Source organism: Cervus elaphus, chromosome 30 (assembly GCF_910594005.1).
Source record: "Cervus elaphus chromosome 30, mCerEla1.1, whole genome shotgun sequence".
NCBI classification, from domain to species: domain Eukaryota; kingdom Metazoa; phylum Chordata; class Mammalia; order Artiodactyla; family Cervidae; genus Cervus; species Cervus elaphus.
In genome coordinates this window covers 26,291,164-26,310,283 of record NC_057844.1, presented here as the reverse complement: position 1 = coordinate 26,310,283, position 19,120 = coordinate 26,291,164, and the positions used below count along the sequence as shown (strand labels likewise).

Below are 19,120 nucleotides of genomic sequence, written 5' to 3'. Positions count from 1 at the left end.
TTTCTAAAACTAGCTTGAACATCTGGAAGTTCACGGTTCACGTACTGTTGAAGCCTGGCTTGGAGAATTTTGAGCATTACTTTACTAGCGTGTGAGATGAGTGCAATTGTGCGGTAGTTTGAGCATTCTTTGGGATTACCTTTCTTTGGGATTGGAATGAAAACTGACCTTTTCCAGTCCTGTGGCCACTGCTGAGTTTTCTACATTTGCTGGCATATTGAGTGCAACCCTTTCACAGCATCATCTTTCAGGATTTGAAATAGCTCAACTGGAATTTCATCACCTCCACTAGCTTTGTTCATAGTGATGCTTCCTAAGGCCCACTTAACTTCACATTCCAGGATGTCTGGCTCTAGGTGAGTGATCATACCATTGTGATTATCTGGGTCGTGAAGATCTTTTTTGTATAGTTCTTCTGTGTATTCTTACCACCTTTTCTTAATATCTTCTGCTTCTGTTAGGTCCCTTCCATTTCTGTCCTTTATTGTGCCCATCTTTGCATGAAATATTTCCTTGGTATCTCTCATCTTCTTGAAGAGATCTCTAGTCTTTCCCATTCTATTGTTTTCCTCTCTTTCTTTGCATTAATCACTGAGGAAGGCTTTCTTATCTCTCCTTGCTATTCTTTGGATCTCTGCATTCAAATGGATATATCTTTCCTTTTCTCCTTTGCTTAAGACAAGGTATGTATTGGCAAAATCTGGATACTGTTTTGGCCTTCCCAGGGGTGCTAGTGGTAAAGAACCCACCCGCCAATGTATGTAGGGCTTGGGTTCAATACCTGCATCTGGAAGATCCAGGCAGAAGGAATACATGGCAACCCACTCCAGTATTCTTGTCTGGAGAATCCCGTGGTTGTGTATTAAGCTCCTTTCCTTCTAGCTGGAAGGAAGGAAAATGAAGAAAAGTGCAGAAAAAGAAACAAGTTGATTCACATCCACTATAGTACCCAGGACTTCCCTGTAGCTCAAACAGTAAAGAATCTGCCTGCAATGCAAGAGACAGGGCTCATTCTCGGGAGCAGAAAGATCCTCTGCAGAAGGGAATGGCAAGCCACTGGAGTATTCTTGTCTGGAGAATCCCATGGACAGAGGAGCCTAGCAGGCTACAGCCTGTGGGGTTGCAAAGAGTTGGACCCGACTGAGCGACTAACACAGAAACAGAAACATAGTACCCAGAAGGGCTTCCCAGGTGGTGCTAGTGGTAAAGAACCCTCCTGCCAGTGCAGGAGACAGAAGAGAGGCAGGTTCAATCCCAGCGTCGGGCCCCTGGGGTAGGAAATGGCAGGCTGCTCCATTATTCTTGCCTGGAGACTCCCATGGACAGAGGCGCCTGGAGGGCTACAGTCTATATGTAGGGTCTCAAAGAGTTGGACACGACTAAAGCAACTTAGTATGCACATACACACCCCCAGAAATAGCGAGGCATTTTTGGTTTATTTTCTTCTCCACTGTTGTTTGTTGGGGACACATGGAGGGTGACAGCGAGCTTTAAGGATTTACACAGAAGTCCCCACCCAGTCCTGCTTTGTCTGCTTATGCTAAAGTCCACTTAGCCTCTTTGCTTGTGCCTTCCCATTCAGCTAAGCATCCTATCCTTTCAGAAAGGGAGATAGAGAGGTGAAAATACTGCAGCCTGTTCTACTTTTAAAAATGTAAGCTGTTAAAAAAAGGAACTGGGAACAACTGGAGCACTTCTCTAGTGTGTGCTCTATGTGCTTTTATTTCACCCGCCGTGTGTCACATCTAAAATGTAGCATCATTGTGGCAAAATTAGGCCAGAGTCGGCCTCTTTGAACCTTGCTTCCCAGCTGAAATGGAATATTCAGTAGTGATGATCTTGAAACTTACAGACTCATCATCACCCCACTACTTAGCAGTTTGACATCTTTTAGAACTGACACTTCAAGATTTAAGGTATTTTATTTTTACTTCTATTGTTTTTATGTAAAATTGAGTACTTTTCACTAAGATATTTTAAACTAACTTTTAGTAATTATTCCAGGGTAATGGTAACAGCTCACATTTGACATGTACTATTATGTGCCAGGCATAGTGCTAAAGCAGTGTACATAGATTTTTCTCATTTTATCCCCACAATTCTAGGAGAAATTGCACTAGTTAATACAGGTTGTATTAATTTCTCCACAACAGTTAGGTAGAATGTACTTTTTTTTTTAAATTAAATGCCTATTGACTACGTTACCTCCTAGATGTGCTCCACCTCTCCTAAATGCTGGGACAGCCATGTCAGACAGAAGCAGGGAAGGCAACAGCAGCGCCTGGACTGAGCCTCTCCCTCTGCAGAGACCGTGGTCCCATGTGGGGCTGAGCGACGTACTGACGTGCTCATGAACTGTGCTAATCAAAGTGCAACTTTGGCTCAAAGTTTATCTTTTTTCATAATATTTAACTGTGTTTATTCACCCTATGAAAAAGTATTAAAAGAAATACACTCAGTTAAAGCCAACAAAATATAATTCCTAACACTTCCTTTTATTAATGCTTCATTACTTCAGGCTCCATTTCTTAAGAATTTAAGTGGGAATTGTGTTGTGATTAGCTGAATTTCACCTGATGATGAAAGGCTGTATTAAGCAGATTAATAGTGTGCATCAAATTCCAAAGGGGAGATTAAATCTATTTCAGAGACCAAAATTTTCACACAGTTTGCAAACACAAATTTCCAATTTAAAAGCATTCTTATCAATAAGAACAACTTAAAACATAAGCACTATTGGTTAGAGTTTGAAAGATTTTTTTGGTTTTTACATTCCATTTTTATTTTATTTTGACTTTTTATTATAAAATTTTTCAAAAGAAAAGCACCAACAGTTATTAATACCCACTTACCCAATACCTAGATATTAGTTATTAACATTTTAGCTTTTTTTTGTTTTACTGAAGTGCTTTAAGGTAAATTAAAGATATTACACTTTATCCCTAAATACTTTAGTATGAAAAATACATTTTCCTCCATTATCAGAATACTATCTTCACACCTAAAAAAACTTAATGGTATTTCCCTAATATTATCTAACACTGTGACCATAATCAGGTTTTTCTAGTTACCTACTGTATGTCTTTAAAAATTGGTTTGTTCAAGATAGTATTCAGTCAAGGACTACACAGTAATTTTTTTTTTAAATGAGCAATTTATTTTTTCTTATCCCTTTTTTAATTGAAGTGTAGTCAATATACAATATTATATTAGTAACAGAGGTACAAAACAGTGATTCAAAATTTTTATAGGTTATATTCCATTTAAAGTTATTATAAATACTGGCTATATTCTCTTTGCTGTACAGTATGTCCTTGTAACTTCTTTATTTTTTCATGGTAGTGTGTACCTCTTAACCCCTTCCTCTTAACTTGTCCCTCCCCACCTTCCCTCTCCTGACTGGTAACTACTAATTTGTTCTTTATTTCTATAAGTCTGTTTCTATTTTGTTATAACCATGTGTTTGTTTTATTTTTTTTAGATTCCACATATAAGTGATACTGTACAGTATTTGTCTTTTTTCTGTCTGACTTATTTCACTAAGCATAATACTCTCCAGGTTCACCCATGTTGTTGCAAATGACAACATTTTCATTATTTTTATGGCTGAGTAGTATTCTACAGTGTGTGTGTATATGTGTGTGTGGCATTCTCTTTATCCATTCATCTGTTGATAGACACTTTGGTCGCTTCCATATCTTGCCTGTTGCAATGTTGCTGTGAACATTGGGATGCATGTATCTATTTGAATTAGTGTTTTCATTTTCTTCAAATATATACCCAGGAGTAGAATTGCTAGATCATTTGTTAGTTCTGGGGCTTCCCAGGTGGTGCTAGTGGTAAAGAACCCACCTGCCAATGCAAGAGACATGCGTTCAATCCCTGGCTCGGGAAGATCCCCAGAGAAGGGAATGGCACCCAATTCTAGTATTCTTGCCTGGAGAATCCCATGGACTTAGGAGCCTAGGTGGCTACAGTGCATAGAGTTGAAAAGAGTCAGACACAACTGAAGCGACTTAGCATGAGCACAGTGCTAATTCTATATTTAGTTTTTTGAGGAATCTTCATACTATTTTCCATAGTGGCTGCACCAATTTACATTCCCACCAGCTTTGTATAAGGGTTCTCTTTGCTCCACATTCTCACCAACGTTTATTATGTGTGGTCTTTTTGATGATAGCCTTTTGATAGCTGTAAACTGATATCTCATTGTGGTTTCAATTTGTTTTTCTCTTTCATCTTTTCATGTGACTGTTGGCCACCTGTATGTGCTTTTGGGGAAATGTCTATGCCGGTCCTTTGCCCAATTTTTAAATTGGTTTGCTTATTTGTTTTAATTTGAATTGTATGGAATTTTTTTTATAAGTTGGATATTAACCCCTTGTCAGTCATATAATTTGCAAATAATTTCTCCCATTCAGTAGGTTATCTTTTCATTTTGTCAGTGGTTTCCTTTGCTGCACAAAAGCTTTAAGTCCCATGGACTTAATTAAGTCCCATAACCACAAAGTATGTTTGATTCTTAGGTCTCTTACATGTCTTCTAGGTCAGAATAGTTCCTCACCACTACCTTTTCTTTTTCATGATAGTGACTTATTAAGAAACCGTGCCAGCTTTCCTGTAGAATATCTCACCTTTTGCCTTTGTCTCTTCTACCTGATGTTGTCGCTTAACTTGTTTTAACTAGAAAAGTTCTGATATAAGGTGATTCAAATATTGGTAAATATTGATAGCAGGAGTTTATATTTTAAAATACATCCTTATTGTTTGCTAGCTAAAATATAAAGTTGCTATAATTTATTAAAATTTATGAAAATTTAAATGTTCCCATTTGAAAGATATTCCTGGGTCATCTAACTTATTTTTTATTGAAGTGTAATTGCTTTACAATGTCTTGTTAGTTCCGAGTGTACAACAAAGTAAATCAACCATGTGTACCTCTACCCCTTCGTTTTGGAACGCCCTCCCCCGACCGCCATCCCACCCCTCTGGGTCACCGCGGAGCTCCATGTGCCCTCACAGTAGCTTCAGCCCATGGAGCTCAGCACAGCGCTAAGTCGCTTCGGTCGAGTCTGACTCTTGGCGACCCTGCAGACTGCAACCCACCAGGCTCCTCTGTCCATGAGATTCCCCAGGCAAGAATACTGGAGTGTTGCCATGTCCTCCTCGAGGGGATCTTCCCCCCTCAGGGATCAAATCCACGTCTCTTATGTCTCCTGCGTTGGGCAGGAGGGATCTTTACCAATAGTGCCACCTCAGAAGCCCTACAGGAGTTTCCCAGTAGCTGTTTATTTTACACATGAAACCTATTTCCAGGTCAGGAATAGAGACGCAGATGTAAAGAAGGGACATGTGGGCACAGGGGGAAGAGGAGAGTGGGACAAATTGGGAGAGTAGCATTGATATATACACACTACTGTGAGTCATATAATTTAAAAAGCCATCTAAAATTCTGTACATGGGATAAACCAAGGTTATAATCAAATAGTAAAAAAAGAATGATGGAAAACTAAAAATTATCACTATTCTTACTCCCCACAGGCAACATTGTTATAGTTTCATGTATATTCTTTGAAAAATTTTCTCTGAATAAATAAGCAAGAATACTTTAAGCATGTATACTATAGGATTTTTAGGGAAACATTGATTATGCTAAATGATGCTGTTCTTACAACTGGCTATTTTTCAATTCTATTAGTAGTCCTGATAATTTAATATTATCTCTAATCCATTCTCCACAGAACCATTGGAGTTACCTTTCTAAAGCTTAACTCAGATCTTGTTTCTCTCGTGCTTAAAACCACTGAGTGGCTTTCCACGGCACTTTCCACCCATAAAATGTGCTTCATCACTCTGGTCTCCAAAGCCATATGACATGCCTCTGCCGACTTTAACTCTTCTCACAAACTTTTCCTCTCGTTTATTATGCTTTAGTCACACTGCTTTTCTTTCAGTTCCTTGAACGTGTCATCAGGGCCCCGCTTTGAGCCTTTGCACTAGCTCTTCTTCTGTCTTGAATTCCCTCACTCCAGAATTTCTTATGATTAGCTTCTCCTGGTCGTTCATGTCTCTGCTCCAAGTTCTTTAGAGATGCCTTTCCTATCCACACAGTTTTAATTGTCAACAGAGCACTGATCGCTGATAGTTTCTCATTTACCAAATTGTTTATTTACATTTTGTCTGTGTCTGTCTCTACAGGCAACAGGAACACGTATACACATACACATGCATTCTCTTAAATGCGCAGATATACACCTACATTTAAATACAAACTTCATGAGAACAGTGACCTTGTTTATCTTATTTTAGGGTCTAGCATAATTTCTGACGCATAGTAGGCACTCAGTATTTATTGAATTAATTTATCTTGGAATTTTTTCTCTTCAGCCTTTTTGATTTCCTGCACAGTACACAGCAGTGGGGGTGTGTCATTATTTAACTAATCCTTTGTTGGAAATTTAGACTACTTCTAGTTTTTATTTCTTTTCTGCCATTTCAGGCAATTCTGTAAAAAATGCCCTTGCATCTTATTCTTCCCATATTATAAATTCCTCGGAGTGGAATTACTAGATCCAAAACATGTGCATATTTTTTAAAATATCACATTTTCCCCAAAAGAAATTTATACCAGTTATATTTCTACCAACTGTACAATGAGATATCATGTTTTGTCACACCCTGGCCAACAATGAGTGATATGAAACTTAATAATGTTTGACAATCTAATGAATAAAGATAATTTTTATTTGACATTTTAAGGATTGCCAGTGTACTTTAGATGTTTGGTTACAAGTAACAGAAAATCAACTTAAATCAGTTTTAAAATACAAAGTTGTTTTGGATCATATAACTGAGAGATACAGAAATGGGTCAGTTCAGGTAAGCTGGACCCAAGGACTCCTCAGTGTCATAAGATGCTGTGTCTCTGATACTTTTCTGCATTGGCATCATTCACAGCCAAGCCTCTCTATGTTATAGCAGTGATGCCTTTGTAACCCTACCAGGAAGAGAAAATGCTTCTTTCTCAAATAGTTTCAGCAAAGTTTCACTGAAATAACTTGAATTGTGTGCACATTTCTGTACTAATCTTACTGACCATATAGCTAGAATATGCTGATTGACAGGTCTGGATCACAAGACTACCCAACAGGCCCCACCCAAGAGTGGGGAAGGAGTGGTTCATAGAAGAAGATGGAATAGTGAATACTGAATAGCAAAAGGATAGGTATCATTATATCAAATGACCTAGTGATATTTTTCCTACATATAGTCCATTCATTTTTCTGTGAATTGCCTGTTCATCTCATTTGCTCATACACTTAATTGGATCATTCCTTGGTATTTTTATTGATTTGTTTAAGTTTTTGTTTTTGGTTTTTTTTTTTTTTAAAGAAAAGTAACATCTCATCATATGTGCTATAAATATTTTTTCACTATGTATTGTCTTCGGTGTCACTGACTCAGTGGCATCACCAACTCGATGGACATGAGTTTGAGCAAGCTCTGGGAGTTGGTGATGGACAGGGAAGCCTGGTGTGCTGCAGTCCATGGGGTCGCAAAGAGTCAGACACAGCTGAGCAACTGAACTGACTGACTGATGTATTGTCTTTAGATTTTTGCCTAAAAATTTCATCTAAAATTTCTATGTGAAAGTCTAAAATATTGTCCAGTCGGATCAGCTAGTCTTCATTTATTCAGGATTTATGATGCATCTAAATAGAGCCAGATACTGTATTAGACACCTGGCTCAGAGGATACAGAGACAAATTAAACATAGGGCATTCCCTTGAAGGGCTTATCTGATGTGGGAGGGAAAAAAAAAAGTTATGAACTTGCCTCACCATTACCATATGAGCTGCTACAAACATGTAGGGATTTACAGATAAAATTTTAGCTACTTCCAGAAGAATAGTTTGAAATTCCCTGGTCAGATAAGAACAGAGTCAGGGAATTTACTTGAGCACAGAATTGTCTATAGGTGTGATTTCTATTTTGTCATAACTGAGAATTTTAAGAATGATGATAAAACAAGAAAGGCAGGAATTCTTGAAGCTTCTTCTAAGGGTTTCCAAACCCTCAGTTACTATAATGAGAGATAACAAGATAAACTAGATTATGTTAGAAGCTCAGTTGTGTTGAATATTGAGCTAATAACTGAAAAAAATACTTAGAAGCCAATCAGTCAGCTCTACCCAGCTTTAAGCTATATCCAGCACACAGTTTCAGCTCATTCTGTAAAATGTACAGCTATCAGCCAGCAATGTGATCTTGATTTGACTTTTCTTCGTTGTCTTCATCTATAACGTTAAGGGAGTAGAATTACTAGGCCTGTAAGGTTCATTCCATTTCTGAGGATCCATGATGGACGAGGAATCTTATAGACAGTTTTAGGAAAAAAAATGACATCAGGATCAGAATTTCATATTTAGCAATGAAAAAGCAGTGCAGTGTTATGTGAAGTGTAGAGACCCAGGCACCTGCTTCCATGTCATGAAATTAGGTTATTAACAAATACCATGTCCACCTCAGAGACTTTTGAAAATCAATCTTATACATGGTATTATATTAGCAGTTGTAGCAACAATAGTGGACTCTTAAACATTTTTATGTTATTTGAATCCTAATGCTATAAATATAATAAGTATTTTCAAGTTATTTAGATATGCTAGAATTCAATGTTATTAATTTAACTGGACCTCTCATTTTTCCTTGAAAGTCCTTTTTATTCTTATTTTGTTTTATTTTTAAGCTATTTTAATGGTATTGACCATACCTCATCAATCCACATTATTTAAAGTTATTGAAATCAACTCTAAGCTCAGACTTTTATATTCTCTAAGAGTCCTTTTAGTGTCTCATATAGTAACAGTCACTCAATAAGTATTTTTAATTTAAATCATTTTTGTTCCTCACTTTTACTTATTTTATTTAATTTATGTATCTGCTCTGTATAAAAGACTTGATAAAACTTGTAAGGTTTCATAAAATAGGGAAACATTGATAAAGCCTCAGAGAACAGGAAGGAAAAGAAAATAGGAAAAGGAAACCAAAAAAAAAAAAGTTAACAATCAAAAATATATACTGTAATTATTCTAACCAGAACTTTTCAAAGTACATTTTAATGGACACTAGTTCTATTGCATGTAGCCGCAAAACGAAAGAAAGATGAGGTTCTGGTAAAAATAGACACAGGAATGAGCAAAATTAAGCAATGCTATTTACAGTAATATTTCTCAGAGCCTTTAGTAATGTAAATCTCCATAAGTATCTGTCAGGAATTTTGTCCCATACAATAAAAATCATAGTTTATCAGGAAACAAAGCTTTTTATGATACTGTTGCTGAAACAAATCTCTCTCTCAGTATTGAAAACAGGTAAATTAAGTGAGAGAGCAGAGAAAATCCTCAACAGCATTTCTTCAGTAAATTTAATAGTGTTTCATGTAGACATGGTAATGTTATGCATGTAATTTCCATCAATTTTATATTGAAAATAGTGCTTTTTGCAAGCTATACAGGATTTATAGCAGTGTTAGAATTTGAATTATAATATTAAAGTGTCATAGAGGTAAAATTATTTTTTAATTTTGCATTGTTATCATAATTTTCTGCAACATGTTAAGTATCAACTTGTGATATACAGACTCACAAGGACAAAATAACAAATCTAGAGCAAGCTGTAAACTTTCAGTTATAAATTTCATATGAGAATCCCTAAAAAGCCCAGAGGTGGCTATATCTAAATGCCTACTGTTTGAGAGAAAATAAAACGGATTGTTGCTATGGTAGTTATGATGAAAAAGATTGCAAAATAATGTATAAATTTCATTAAGTGTAGTTTTAGGTGTTTTGGGTTTTTTTATCATAATTCTACCTTATTTACTAAATCCAAGTGGTATTGACATTGCATTAGTTGCTCAATTTTTAAAAGGGTAACAAATTTACAGCCTTATCACTTTATCCATGGGTTAAGTAGGTGGTATATGGGCTTCCCAGGTGATGCAGTGGTAAAGAATCCACCTGCGGATGCGGGAGACGCTGGAGATGTAGGTTCAATCCCTGCGTCAAGCTCCAGGAGGAGGAAATGACAACCTGATCCAGTATTCTTGCTTGGAAATTTCCATGGAGAGAGATTTGCAGGCTACAGTCTATGCAGTCACAAAGGGTCAGACAAGTGAGTGACTGAGTAGGTAGGTATAGGTAGGTGAATAATTGATTGATGATAGGTAGGTAAGGAAGTAGGTAGATAGTTTGGTATGTAGGTCAAATAGATGGATAAATAGAGATAGACAGATAGATAGATCTATTTGGATCTCATAAGAAGATATGTCATCTGTGATGAAACTCTCATTTCCCAAACAGATATTCTGAAGCATTTTTCCTTTAAATAAAGTATTGCTTCTTGATTGAAGTAAAATAATAGAAAAATAATAAGTACAAGCCAAACTATTTATACTTGTTTTATAAAATTTATTCTAAATGCATCAAATGAAAATTCAACAGTAGACATGTATTTTAAGAAATTACTCATGGAGGCATATATAAGCTTTAATACAGGGCAGCTGTTTCCTACAACATATTATTCTGTAAAACACTCCAATAAAATGATTTTGATGGAACTTGAATAAAATAAAAAACGTACAGATTTATTTTTATTTTTTCTACTTTCAAGTAGTTGAGGGAAGCCTGGAAAAGATTAGAAGAAGGGCCGTGAGGCCCTTTTGTGGGTTTTGGTTTTGTGAGGCCTTGCAGAACAGTGCCAGGTAAGGTGAATCCTGAAAGATTGTGTAGACATTTTATGCATATGAAAGATCTATAAGCCTATTCAAGACAGAATAAAGTACTCAACATTTAAATGCTCTGAAAAAATAATAATATTATAATTTATAATATTGAGTTAGAAAAACTTATTTGCACATCTAAAAAGTATAAAATATGTGCATGCATGCTCAGTCGTGTCCGATTCTTTGCAACCCCATGGACTGTAGCCTGCCAGGCTCCTCTCTCCATGGAATTTTTCAGGCAAAATACTGGAGTTGTTTCCCGTTTCCCCCTCCAGGGGATCATCCCGATCCATGAATTGAGCCCACATCTCCTGCTTTGGCGAGCAGATTCTTTATCACTGTGTCACCTGGGAATACCATAAAATTTATAAGCCAGTTTAAATGAACAACTTACTATTTTAATTTGTAATAGAACTCAACATTAATTTTATTGTAGTAATTACCCTTTTACCAAAAAATTATATATTTGTCAAATATTATTAATATTTTGCTGACATTTAATGAAATTACATTGCCTTTCTGTATGCAAGTAAAAAATTTTTGAGAGATAGTAACATTTAGCAGAGAATAAGGTTTAAACCTTAGAATATTTGAAATATATATTTAAGCCAGTTTTGAAAACATTAAATAATTAAATTATTTAGTCTTTGTTAAGTCATAATTAAGTTTAAGGAAAAAGAACATAATTTATAAATAGTTTTAATATTCAGGAAAAGAATCCTTGCAAATAAGAGTTTATTATGAAAATTCTGAAAGACTTTTTAACTGCTGACATCATTGTATAGTTTGAATTAGTCCCCTGGGACCCAAAGAAAAAGCTTACAAGCAATTTATTAATCTTTCTCTCTTGTGTAACATTATTTGTCTTCCATTGAAACACTAACTTTCTACTACTTCTCTTGTTAAAATTAAGCCCTGGGGGGAACTTCATAGCTAACTAGTAATATTACATTTTAAAATAAAGGAATTATATATTTTACATATTATTCATCTTTTGCTTTCTATAGAAACGTTTATTTCTTACAGTATGCAACCTAAAACAAAGCAGTGTAGCTATTAGGTTTTATATGAATGGATTCCATATGCCATTAAGTCAAAATCAGACAAAAACTTAAGCTAAGGAAGTGTGCTACTTGAAATCGTGAGTACTAAATGTTAGAAAATCTTGATAAATGGTGTCCTGGGAAGTCTGAGACAATGGTCCAACTAACATATGCTTTGTTGGAAAAAAAAATATGTATATATATATATATATATATATACACACACACATATAGTATCCTGAGCATTTTACCACGTGTTCCACTGTAGGGATTAATGTCGTAATCAGTAGTGTAGTGGTGTTGCTAGGACAAGACTTAGTGGCCTTAACAGAATGCTTTCCAGGGAATCTGAATTGTCCAGATTATTTCCATCAGCCTCAGATTTCCTGTTGAATTTAATAAAAAGAATACTTGCTACATCTGTATAATAACAGAATGGGACTAGCATTCCAACAGGGTTTCCATATGTGTGACTACTATCTTTCACACTCTGGTTAACTGGCTATTAAGACAAGATTTTCTCTAATGTGATGGTCACATGGCCAACTGCTTCTTCACTTTCTCACTCGATTTCCTGTAATCAAGCTAAATATTCATTATGGCTGTGGTTAGGTAGGCAAAATGACACCAAAATACTGGTTTTGCCTTAACAGGTTAAACTGGCTCATCTCTGACAATCTACTTTATGGAAACTTTCAATAAAACCTAGAAACCCTGCATACATAAATCATTTCTTGAGTTAATTTTAGCAAATGTAGTGATTATCAAAATCAAATGTCAATATCAAAATCAAATTTGGTAAAAATATAATGCAAAATAACACGTATTCTATCGTTAAAATGAATTCACAGTAAATACTTTCAGGTAAAGAGTTATAATGTTGAATATCTAATATGACTGTATTAAACACAATGCTTCTTTTTCTCTTTTTACAGCCGATCGGTGCTTTGAACCCAAAGAGAGCTGTGTTTTATGCAGAGCGCTACGAGACCTGGGAAGATGATCAGAGCCCTCCCTACCACTACAACACACATTATTCCACGGCAACGTCCACCTTATCCTGGCTTGTTCGAATTGTGAGTGCCTTCATTAAGTTACAGTTTGCCTTTAGTATCTCAGAGTATTTAATATAAGGAAATTAAATAAAAATCAAATATACTTATTAGTTTTAAGCAGAGATTAGAGACCACTGAAGTAGAAATGAAAGATGCCAAGCTCTAGCAAAACCTGATTCCTTTTTGTTCATGAGTTGCCTTATTTGCAAAATTGGGTTAGAAAGATAGATTGAGTTTCTTAAACCTAAACCATTTACAAAAGGAACCAGACTCCCAGATTGTGTCCTTAATATCCAGCATTTCCTTTCACACTGATTGTCACCAGCTAGCATTCTTCCCAGCCCTCCCAGTCTTGCTTCTGAGGTTGTGTATTTTAAAAAAACAATTTTCTTAATGTTTTTGAAGACTACTTTCTGTTACTTTGTCTTTCTCCTAAGACATAAATAAATTCAAATCTCTCCAGTCTTTTAAATGCATACTTACACATGACTCAGCAGGCTAAGAATCTGCCTGCAATGCAGGAGATGCAGGAGACGGGAGTTCGGTTCCTGGGTCAGGAAGATCCCCTGTAGGAGGAAATGGCAACCCACTCCAGTATTCTTGCCTGGAGAATCCCATGGACAGAGGAGCCTGGCAGGCTACAGTCCATGGGGTCATAAAAGAGTTGGACACAAGTGAGTGACTAAGCATGCAGTTTGCATGTACACATACTTTCATACATATGCAGATACATACATGCCTCCTCCCAGCCCCCACCCACTCTTCAGTGACTTCCCATGTCTCCCCCTGCATAGTCAAATGTACCAGAAGCACAGCCTCCACTGTCTAGTTCTGCACTGTGCTGGTCTCTATCACCACATTCAGTCTTTATCCTGCTTGATGCAGGTTCCACTCCCATCACTTTACTGAGTTGTCTCTGTGAAGGTCACGGGTTACGTGGCAGAGCTTCATGGTGTATCTGAAGCATGTGGCACCATTGCTCATTTCCTCCTACTCGAAGTTTCTCCCATTTCATGGCTCCTCCGACAATATCCTCTGCTGGTTTCCCTTCTGTCATTCTAACTGTCCTGCCCTATCTCATGCTCAGATTTCTTTTTCTCAATATTTCTGTTCCCCAGGATTTTTCTAGGTATGTTATCTGGGCTGTATCATTCAGTTCTAAACTAGTGACTGCTAGCTTCTCTCTTCATTGCAGACATTTCTCTTGGGCTCCTAACCTGTATTTCTAAGATATGAATATATTTGCTTATTTCTGTGTCTTTCTATATTTTTCTACCTGAACACCTCACAATACTATAAACAGCATTTCCAAAAATAAACTTCTCATCTCCCTCATAAATGTGCAGGGGTGTTTCCTACTGATTACTTATCTAAATAATCTGCATTTATTGCACCCAGTTACCTAACCTAGATATTTCCTCCATTTTGTCAGCCCCTTACATCCAGTCTGACATCACATGGGATAGGTTCTACCATCTACAGTCTATCTCCATTCTTTATTAACTCTGTCACTTCCTTAGTTCAGGTTCCTGTTCTTTCTCATCTATATTATTGCAAAAAATCTTAACAAATCTCTTTGCCTTGGTTTTGCCCTCTCCAATCTAGTCTAGTTGAGAGCAGTTACTGGAGTCAGATGGCCAGATATTTTTTAAACTATAAATGACTGTGGAGTAAATCTCTGAATCAATACAATCAATAATGTTTATCTCCTCTTACCAAAATATACTTCAGACTACTCTATTGCATGAGGCTGATTTGCCTCAGAAACACACTGACAAAGTAGGGAATGCATCTCCAACTGACAAGGGTTTTTTCCCCCACTGCCTAAGGAAACAGTTTGGTTTGGAGAGTTTCCTCAAGCAAACCGAACTCGTTACAAACATGTAGTGTGTGCATGTTTTAGGTAACTTGTAAATTAATGGTAGGTGATATACTATAAATAATTACTGTTATGAAAAAAGTTTGTCAGAATTGTGATTCAGTTTAATTGGATGCCTGTTTTATATTTTTCATAATCCTAAACCAACATAAGAAATTAAAGTTTAGCTTAGTCTGTAAGGAAACAAAGTCAAATGTTATTTTAAAAAACAAAGTCTGTAATTATAAACTAAAGGAAAAGACATAAAACTTTTTTAGACCAAAGTTGTTTGTCTAATTTGTTCAAAAATTCACCTTAACTATGTAAATTTGGATCCTTTTATAAAAATGTTTCTGAGCTAGCTATTTAAGAATTTTTTAAACTCTAGGACTTTTACAGAAGTTCTATTTTTAAAAAACTTTCTGTTAATTTGGGGGGAATATTAGATTTATATGTGTCTATTTACCAGTATAAACCAATCAGAACAAAACACCTTTAGTTTATGGGTTGTAATAACTTATTAATTCTCTCCAGGTGTAAGAAAATACTAGACGCTCATATAAAGAGGTAAAGGCTTTTCTGAATTACACTCACACATATACAGAGAGAACTTTATAGCTGCAGTTTCAGGCACAGGTCAAAACTAAACAGAGAAACCCAAAAATTCACCAGTCAAGATCTCAAACAGCTGGTGTCCTTTACAGTAAATGTAAAATATTTTATCTGAGCTCAAAAACAGACCGACAAGAAAACAAAAAGCAAGAAACAGTTATTGCTGTAGTGAGCCATCACCCTGGGTGGGGGTGGGGGGCCGCATAAGACACCTTTTAGGGCATTTTGGGATTAAAAACAAGTCAGGCACCATTTCTGAAAAAAACCATTATCAAGTCGGTTGGTTTGAGAATTATATGAGAGTATATTATACATATTATGTATTATAGTATTTTGAGATATATAAAATGATATTCAATGGCTTTTGTATAATCAAATAAGTCTAAAATCGGTTTTCTAAGAATTTAAGGATGGATTTATAAAAATACTTATTATCAACAGCTTGATTTAAGTTAACACTCTTCTATCCCTGATAAACTAAACATTTTATCAAATAATAAATCATAATCCATCCCTAAATTTATTTCTTATTCTAGAGAAATGGAGTACAAGTTTGACTCTCTGTAGGGGTACAGCAGAAATGCTATCCTTGTTTATCCTACACATTCCCTTTTAGTATTGTCTAGAGCTGTGCTGAATGGCAGACATGTAATGCAAGCCACTTATGTATATAATTTAAATTTTCTAGTAGCCACATTTAAGAGTAAAAAGATTCAGGTGAGATTAGTTTAATAAATATATTTGTTAGCCCAGTAGATCCAAAATGTTGTAATTTCAACATGTAACCAATATAAAAAGTGTAAATGAGATATTTCACTTTTTTTTTTTTTTTGTATTCTTTGAAATCTAGATGTATTTTCTACTTATAGCACGTTCAGCTTGAACTCACCATATTTTAAGTACTCAGTAGTCACATGTGACCTCTGGCTACTGCCTTGAAAGAAGAAATCTATAGGGTTGCTTTTATGGGAACTCATTTAGCCAATGCATCTCAAGTTGTACTGTTATAAATAGAAGTATCACAGTCTAATAGCTTACTAAGTGTTTAACCTAATGGCCCAGAGAATTGTGATTTCCTCACTCCCATCTCAAGGAGTTTATGAAGTAGAAAATACATTAAAATTTGTGTCACTGAAAATTTGTTCATAAAAATAAAATACAGATTAAAATAAATATCTGTTCTTTATCTTTCAAGCCTGCTAGACCCAAAGTCATTAAACTCATTATTAGTTTCAGTCAATATATTTAGTATGACATTGATAATAGTTGCTTTAAAATGCAAATTAGCTACATACCTCATTACTTAAAATTAAAAGTATTATTTTAGACACACCACCAGTAAAGTCACTTGTCTAAATTGCAGGTTTCTGAAAAAGCTGTTTCTCTGCTACCTGCTGTTGGGCAAATGATGAATAAACTGTTACAGAGTTTTGCAGTTTGTTCAGATATTAAATAGTATAAAAGGACACATTTTACTTTGAATATTTTTGCTTTAAATCTTACCCTGAATATAAAACATATTCAATGAAGTAGTTAAATCGGACTCTTATATCCTTTAGTAACCTATTCAAGTTCCAAATTCAGTATATTCAGCCTACCTGTTCAAAACTCCATTGTGAAACATTTAATCATAATTTTTAGGAGGTTAAAGAGGTTGTACAGCAAGTGAATTGATAAATAAATTGTTCAGAATTTGGGACTTACTTCATAAATTATGAGTTGCCTTGAAAGCCTACCCAAAAGCCTATTTAAACTGTAATATATCTTCAGCAGTATATGTTTGTAATGGGGGGAAAAAAATAGTAAAAGCACTTAATGCAAGCATTGTAATTAAGACCAAAATGTAATGCTATTTTTTTTTTTGGAAAAGTTAAAAATTACTTAATTTTTTATTCCTGGTACCACTACCACAATTTACAGGGCAATATACCTGATGTAATGAAAAGAAAAAGAAAAAGACAAAGCTACAACAGATAAAAGACCTCAGGAATGTACATCAAATTGACACTACATTGCATTAATCAATAGCTGCACTTTTTGCAAACTGTGGCTATGACAGTCCTGAACAGGAAGGGTTTCCTGTTTAAGCTGCAGTAACTTTTCTGACTATGGATCATCGTTCCTTCTGTGGCAGATTTTTACAGTTCCTCTAACGCATTTGGGACGACTGTCTCAAAGTAACCTGCAGCTTTCCTGACAACTCCTCGCTCTCTCTCCTGCTAAGAACTGTAGCCCTTTTCTTCTGAGTTTTTAGAACCTTCTGCTACCATATCCACCACTTCCACCACCAGATCCATAACCATCACCATAGGGACCGCCCGAGCTTCTTCCACCAAAACTACCCCCTTTCATGGGTCCATAATTTGATTGCTGTTGTCCACTGTAATTTCCAAAATCATTACAGTTTCCACCACCACCATAGTTACCTCCAAAATTTCCTCCTTCATTGTAACCATCATATCCTCCACCACCGCCACCACATCCACCACCTTGGTTTCCAGATCCTGGTCCACCACCACCGTAACCTCCTCTACTACTATAACCAGGACCACCGCCATAGTTGCCACCATCACCTCCAAATCCATTGTATCCACCGTCACCTCCTCCATAACTCCCTCGTCTGCCACCACCTCCACCACTATAGCCTCCTCTTCCACCAAAGTTTCCACCACGGCCAAAGTTACCTCCACCACCTCCAAAGCTTCCCCCACGACCCATAAAGTTGCCAGATCCACCTCCACGACCTCTTTGTGATCCAGCAGATTGCATCTCTTGTTTAGAAAGGGCCTTTTTCACTTCACAATTATGCCCATTAATAGTGTAGTATTTCTGAACAACAATTTTATCAACTGGATCATGATCATCAAAAGTTACAAAAGCAAATCCTCTCTTTTTTCCACTCTGCCTGTCTTCCATAACTTCTGTGGTTTCAATCTTGCCATACTTTTCAGAGTAGTCTCTCAAATTATATTCTTCTGTATCTTCTTTAATACCACCAACAAAAATTTTCTTCACTGTTAGATGGGCACCAGGCTTTCCAGAATCCTCTCTAGAAACAGCTCTCTTTGGCTCCACTGCACGCCCATCAGCCTCGTGTGGCCGGGCACACATTGCTGCATCCGCTTCTTCCACACAAGAGTGAGTCACAAACCCAGAGCCCCTGGGACGTTTTGTTTGGGGGTCTCTCATCACCACACAATCTGTGAGTGTGCCCCATTTCTCAGAATGTTCTCTTAAGCTATCATCTGTAGTTTCAAAGCTCAGACCACTGATAAACAGCTTTCTCAGCTGCTCTGGTTCCTTGGGCTCGTGACCCTCCTCCCCGCGGCGGCGGCGGCGACGGCCGGAGTCCGGCTGGGGGCGACCGGGCGGCGGTTTTACCTCCATTTTGAGACCGGACCCGCCTCTTCCAACTCGAGTTCAATATGGGACCCAATGTAATGCTATTGGATAGAATATTGCCATCCTGTTTCTCTTGATTCCTGATGCTTACGGACAATGCATGTTTACTTCGAGAAAGATGAGGATTCTTAAACAAGAGCCTGGTGTATGGTAAACACATAGATTTCTGAAGATTCAGAAAGATACTTCTGATTTCTTTTGAAAACACTGGGAGAAAATAAAATTCTGAAGTTAGACACAGCACAGTGTAAACAATGATTCCTCCATTTCGGAGAGTGTGATCTCTCTCAGATGTAAAACAGGGATAATTACACCCACTTAAAGGTTAATAGGGATGATTGATTTAGTTAACTGAGATAATAACAAT

The 19,120-nt window shown here is 36.4% G+C and overlaps 2 protein-coding genes across 11 annotated transcripts in view; one reads left to right on the top strand and one right to left on the bottom strand.

The window, feature by feature from the left end:
- The window catches only part of NBEA (neurobeachin), a 646,246-nt gene that overhangs the window by 552,496 nt on the left and 74,630 nt on the right, over positions 1–19,120 (top strand). For all 10 annotated transcript variants that reach the window (XM_043891765.1, XM_043891767.1, XM_043891768.1 and 7 more), the window contains one exon: positions 12,762–12,902. In XM_043891765.1, the coding sequence (XP_043747700.1) occupies positions 12,762–12,902 (141 nt within the window). The remainder of the gene's footprint in view (positions 1–12,761; positions 12,903–19,120) is intronic.
- On the bottom strand, positions 17,230–18,771 carry LOC122686610 (heterogeneous nuclear ribonucleoprotein A3-like). Its single transcript, XM_043891777.1, has one exon. It carries the CDS (start codon positions 18,736–18,738, stop codon positions 17,602–17,604), a length of 1,137 nt encoding a protein of 378 aa, XP_043747712.1. The 5' UTR covers positions 18,739–18,771; the 3' UTR covers positions 17,230–17,601.